General features: G+C 40.2%; 1 protein-coding gene across 1 annotated transcript; it reads right to left on the bottom strand.

The window, feature by feature from the left end:
- Positions 1-2,543: 2,543 nt before the first annotated feature.
- On the bottom strand, positions 2,544-3,235 carry LOC118502445 (GILT-like protein 3). The gene is made up of 4 exons (XM_036034674.1): positions 3,146-3,235; positions 2,914-3,078; positions 2,707-2,793; positions 2,544-2,636 (listed from the first exon to the last, which is right to left on the bottom strand). Exons 1-4 carry the CDS (start codon positions 3,233-3,235, stop codon positions 2,544-2,546), a joined length of 435 nt encoding a protein of 144 aa, XP_035890567.1.
- Between the last annotated feature and the right edge of the window lie 3,369 nt (positions 3,236-6,604).

Here is a 6,604-nt window from a genome sequence, read left to right as displayed (position 1 = left end):
CTTGCTTTTTTCTCATCCTTTTTATGCACTGCGATGCGATTGCACATCTGCCATGATAATGTTCGGGCGAGTCTTCGCCGGCAGTTTTATGTATTGTCTCCTTTGCCGACCGCAGCATAAATCATAATAGTTGGTATTGCAGTTGAAATAAAAGTTATGCACGGTGGATTGAAATCATGGTGGATATTGATAGGAAAGAAATGTTGAAAAAAGGTTCGATAAAGTTTTGTACCATGCATACGCGCATGTTCTGTGATTATGAGAGGGAATTATGCTATAACGAAGTCATAGCATAGAATAGTGATGAAACATCGCTGGATAAAGTGCTGCGTTGACGTTTACTTAATGTCATTCCACTTCCGGTTTCAATGTTTTCCGGGAAGCGTCTTCTTGTTCTTGTTGGTAACGAGCAAATAAAATGCATAACAGCAGTGGTAGCGTGGTGTTTTATTACGTTCTGTTTGCTCATATCAAAGCGTATGGCTCGTTTGTATTGAACAATTCCGAGTGTCCGACGTACTGGGGTAACAATTTACTGCCCACACACGATATAAGCTTTCAAGGTTCGCTGACTTACATGGAGTTGAACGATTTCGGACTGGATGCATCGAATGAATTCGATCACAACAATGGATTGTGTATGAAAACATTTGTCTCATACGATAACGGTATGCTGAACGTGAGCATCGTGTGCAACGAGTTCAACAGTCGCAAAAACCAAGGTTCCAATGTGTTGCTAATACGGAGATCGGAAAAGTACGTGAAATATCTGCTATTGAATAATGCACTAGAAATTTTGATTTGTGATCCAACCACCAGCACTATGGGAGGCTTGGCAGTGAATGAACAGTTTCCTTTGCTAATGACGCAATATGCAAATATTTCCAAAGTAAAGTATGAAAATGGGTGCAAATGTAGTTGTCATATCGAGATAATAATGTTTTTAAAGTTTGTCGTGAATGTTCCGATGCGACGGGACGAAACAAAACAGGCGATAAAGGACAATAAGAATTTGAAACCCTCAGTAGTTTGGCTGACTGTCGTATTACTTATGATGATCATGTCATTTGGTATATGCTGGTTTGTTTAAGGTTTGTTTTAAGTAAGTTAAGTAAGATATTCACTGTAACGAAAAATGAATAAAATATTGCAACAAATGCCATCGTATCACTCGTTAATCTTAAACCATCCCCAAGTAATTTTGGAAAAGCGAGTATTTTTTGAATACACAGGAAACAGAACGGACTAATCCAACACTTTGATTAACTTTAAAAAAATGGACCAATATCAAATCTCACTAAGTTACAGGCGTTTAAATAGATTGCCCATAATCATTACCGTTTCCTTTCTTCCGAATTGCGTCACACGTATGCTCTGTCTCGCAACTAAAAGCAAAGTTTCAGTTCCTGATGAATGTAAGAAGTGGTGCACGTGTAAGTAAAGTTTCTGGGCCCCATAAAATTGAGCCATACTAATTGGAGTATGAAGCACCTGATAAAAGGATTCTGGCCATAACGTGAGTTCACCAGAAACATTACATTCAGTAATACAGGCAGCGTGAAAAATGTTGCTCACAAACGCACTGATTTGTTTGACAATTATAACCCACACAGTGCACAGTACTTGTGATTTATCAATTGAACCGGCTGCTGAAAATTTTCATCTTCCCGGAACTCTAGTCTCCAGTGAGATGGATAGTATGCATACTGCGTTCCGACAAATCAACAGCACCCTTGTTCACTGCATCGAAGCAACCGTACAGTTTCTGCGGCCCACGATGAGAATCATGTTCAAGTGTACCCACGGTCATAATACTCTCCCCGAGAAATTGTACTTCGATTGGGATGCATCAGAGGTGAGACCAGCGTTCCAGCGTTCGTACAGCGCTACAACACGTGAAGGAGTGTTTCAGTTACAGTTTTGCAATGCTAACAAAAACACCAATGGGTCGCTTGCCATTCGTTATGCGGATGATAATAGCGAAGAAGATTACAAATCGTTGGTAAAGTCTTATAACTCGCAATGCATGTGCAATTTTGATATCACAATCATACTTTACTTTCCTACCGATCGGGCAATGCAAAAGTACGACTTGGGTACTGTCCGTAACCGCATAGTAGTGCTGCTAGTTTCGCTGTTCGCTGTTGTAATCATTGTGTATGCAGTTTGTTCCAAGCTTAAAACATACTGAGCAAAGCTGGGTTCTTTGAAATAAATTTGTGCATTAATCTCCGTGATGTTGGTTGATGACAACCAACGTTTTATGATTGAAATTTTATTGAAGTTTTATTATTTTCCGATCTGTCGGTCAGTGCAAGGATATGTAAACCCTATAATCAATTTAAAAATTATGCTTAAAAATGCTGTCTAAAGAGCTGATTAACCTTCCTTAGGATTAAGCCGGTTAAAATACATATCGATTAAGAATATCCTAGTCAATTATTAATTAATGCACCAGCTTCAATGGCATTAAAACTTATTAGATTTTTCAGTATCAAAACGGCATAAGACGATGCTTTAAAAAATGCACTTCTTGTCTCATATTATAATTTGACACCGAACTTTTCCTCGTACCGCTCAACGAACTTTCTTTCAAAATGTTGAAGCCAATCGTCCTGTTCGTAAAAGTCATACGGCTGCAAATAAACAAGATGAAACATTTCTACGTGCTGTTCGCATCATTCATTTGCCTCTTCTCAATCTTACCTGAAACTTTTTAAACAAACTGAAGCCCTGTTCCCCCTGGCTGCAATTAACGATGGCGTTTTTGAACGATTCGTGTCCTTCGATACACTTTGACGCCAAAAGTGGGGGTAATATCGCAGAAACAAAAACAAACAACAACGTTAGTGTCAAACATTTTCAACACAAACTCCGAACGCATGCGATGAAAGTATTTCTTGCAACTGCTACCTGGTCGAAGGTGGTACGGAAGTTCTTTATGAGGCACACCACCACCGCAAATGCCTTTTTGGGAGGCAGCTTTTTAAGAATGCATCCGTGCAAAATGTTCAGCTGACATTCCCGTGGTCCGTGCTGGCAATGCAATTTGGGCTGTTCGTTAGGCGGCTCTTCAACCTGCAACGGAATGGCGTATGCGTTGTAGCTGACTGTGCACGCACATAGCTGAACGGACGATAAATACCCAAGCCTTGCCGAATGGTACCAGCCGCAGCTTCATTTCTTTTTCATGTCGCAACCAGGACGCGAATAGTTGTTGGGTGTTGAAAACCATGCTGTCACTGCGAAGCGCTTGGTAGTGAGCAGTGACTGATAACTTATCGATATTTTGGAGGATGGTTTGACATTCTTTGTTGATGTTCCGATGACTACAATGGGATGGCGGAGCATCATTCGTAAAAGATACAATTGCATACATACGAGTAGCAACTTCAAATGTTTGCGAAGGCTGGCTGGTGTTACTTGTAAGCTGTATCAAATATGTTGTATTTCAGAATCACAGTGTGTGCCTAGTAGTTATTGGATACGAAAAACAAGCTTCATTAATTTTGCCCATGAATTAACTGTTGTACACCGGTGATCAATGACAATACTTATTAAACTTTTGTTTCAATAGTGCCCTGTAACAGCTTACAGGCGCTTTTCCAACGGTACGTCTTATCGGTCCTGTTTCTCATTTTTCATCTCCTGTCAGAGAAAACGACACACTCCACGCTTCTGGCTGGCAACACCATGCCAACACCAACGGTTAGCAAAGTTATATAAAGCACAGTCAATTACCTCTTTCTGGCTAAAGTTCCACATGCACAAGCTAACAACCTCTGTCCACATCCGGTCAGTATCAGTTCTCCAAAACCCCTCAGTGCCGGCACCATCAAGGATGTCGCATGACAAAGTTGGATAGTTAGGAAGTTATTTTCGTTACAAACGAGATGAAAACTAATATTTGTAATAAATAAACCGACCATGCGGAGTCACCAGTGTGCACCCCCTGTGGCAAGGAAGCTGTGCTGTAAAATCTAGATAACAATGCCTCGGAGTTATTTTTCACACATATGCGTTGCTGTCCGGAACCTGCGCGCGCGTTCCGGCTCACCCCGAGGGTTGAACAAGTTGGAACTCGTTATACGAAAACTTCTTCCAACACTATCGCCGGAGGGATACTTTGTCTGCAACTGTGCAACCAAGAGAGCCAGCATTAAAAGAATGGGCTCCCTGGCTACCAGGCCTGTGTCCCGTGTCTATTGATGCATGCGTGTCTTTTTATCTTTGCTTCCCGTTATCTCTTCATCATGCGCAGCACATTGTCTCTTTTGAATAACATATTTACAAGACCAGGCTCGCTAGAAAGATTCCGCATTTTCCGGTGCAAACAAGTGGACGTTTCGTGCGAAACGCCGCATCGATGGGAAACAAAGAGAACGAACCCTTCTACGATTGCTTATCGAGTGCGAGCTGATTAGCAGAGTGCACTTTCAACGTGGTTCACGCAAATGGAATTAGTGCGAATCACACGGTGGGTGCAACGATTGATGTTGAAAACAACTGAGGGTAGATCTCCAAGTAAAATTATATACAACGGATTGAGGAATTTACATTTATTATACTCCAGAGATAGAATTTAGGAATTTGTAGGAATAAATTTTGTTTTTTTTTGTTTTCTTATATCATAGCAAAACGACCATTAATGTATTTATTTCTATAGCTTGTATTATTCCAAGCAACTTTTCACGGTAGAAAGGTAAGGCAGTTGAACAAAAAAAAAAAGATTGATATTATACTACATATCAATTCTTGCTTCACTCATTGAATATATAAGCAGCAAACATTTTAAAGCCATCGGCTGTTAAGTTTGTAACACATTTCGCTTTCAAGCACATACTAAGTAGCGTGCCGAAAGGGGCGTAGATGGCATCAATACTTTCCTCGTGGAATTAATTTCGTTTGGTTGTGATTATAATTGGATTATAATTGTTTATTGTTCTAATTAACATCGCATTGAACTAATTTGCGATCGCCCAAATCGTACCAAATGCTCTACCAACGGAAACTGAATCATTGTTGAGAATTAGATAATCTGCCAGATACTGGCGGCATCGTCGGCTAACGAGTTTATAGGCGCGCTCGTACCGTATGTTGATTTATGCACAACCGTTGCAGGTGAAAGGCTGCATTCAATTATGGCGGTCATCAAACAAAGACAACGTACAAATTGCTTTATGAGAATTTAATGCCGCGATTAGATGGGAACGAAAAGTTGTTTGATCTCTGGCCAAAGTCGTTTGTTATCTGTCTGCTGCCTCCTGCATGTTGTTTTATTTCGATCAAAAATTATTCTATAAATGTGTCGGATGCGGAAAGGCATGATATTAAAAGTGGTCCTGATTTTTCATGAAAAATCTCTAATACATATCATACATCTCTAATACAAGCCACATAATAGCCAAAGTAAATGATTTATTATCTTCATAAGTTTACAGACTACTTGACTGTAAAAAAATGATTGAAACCTATTCATTGTTCAAAAATAAGGGTAATTTTACCCATTCTTAAGAGTATTCCTTTTAGGCCCAGAAAAATATGCTTATACCATTTACGGACTTGAAACGTTGTTGGTTTGTTTTACATCCTATATGATTTACAAACTTTATCTGTCTTCCAGAGTGGATATCCTAAACACACCAACGACATGACAAACCTCTAACAAACTCGTTAGTACCACGAAGTACCATCCAGAAACACGTATCCAATGACATCTATATGCAGCAACACCACCAAAACTTATCGTGTTCATTGATGTCCGCACACCAAACACGAATGGACGAAAACGATGACGATTTTGCACTATCATCGCATGGTTAAACTTTAAGAACTGTTCCAAATAACTATTTTAAAGGCCGTCATATCACTCCACTTCCGGCGACGACAATTCCATCCCATTTCATTTACAAAACAATCTACGCTCATATCAATGCGAAATCAATTGAGCGTACTTCAAGCCATGTCTGTCAACAGGCCATAGAAAATGGAGTTCGAACGCTTCTATTTAATTAAACATTTTTATTGCTTACAGCACTGCACGAACGCAAAGCCCTAGCCCTACATTGATCAATTCGTTGCCGAAAACGGCTCGCCGTGTACTGTGTAGTTTGTTCGGACGGATTAGTATGGTCATTTCACTCGCCCGGTAGCGGATATTTGCAAAAGCGGTTGCTTCAAAAAAAAAAAACGTCGATCAACACTGGAGGATGGAGGTTATTCAATTTAACAGGAAACAGGCTTTGTGTGTCACGCACGCCATTGACCATGTTTTCACATTTCGCTGGGCCCATTTCGCTTGTTTGAGATCAGCTTGAGCGGGTGAATGAGTGCAAGTGGAGGTCACACACACTCACACGCACACACACGGTCGCTTGCATACTGTGCACAAATATTCAACCATAAGTGGATTTGTATGGTTGGGAAGGTATGGTCAGGGTGTAAATGCTTCATAGTGTGCCGAAACAAAGTTAATTTGTTCGTTATTTGCGTCGTTCGTCGAAATTGCATAGGTGTCGTTCTTTTGTTATCGAAACAGTGTTGAATAAGCCCGTATCTTAAAGTGCTTCAATGGATAATTTGCTGTATAGGTTAACCATATCGT

Source organism: Anopheles stephensi, chromosome 2 (assembly GCF_013141755.1).
Source record: "Anopheles stephensi strain Indian chromosome 2, UCI_ANSTEP_V1.0, whole genome shotgun sequence".
Lineage (NCBI taxonomy): Eukaryota > Metazoa > Arthropoda > Insecta > Diptera > Culicidae > Anopheles > Anopheles stephensi.
This window is presented reverse-complemented; position numbering and strand designations above follow the sequence as displayed.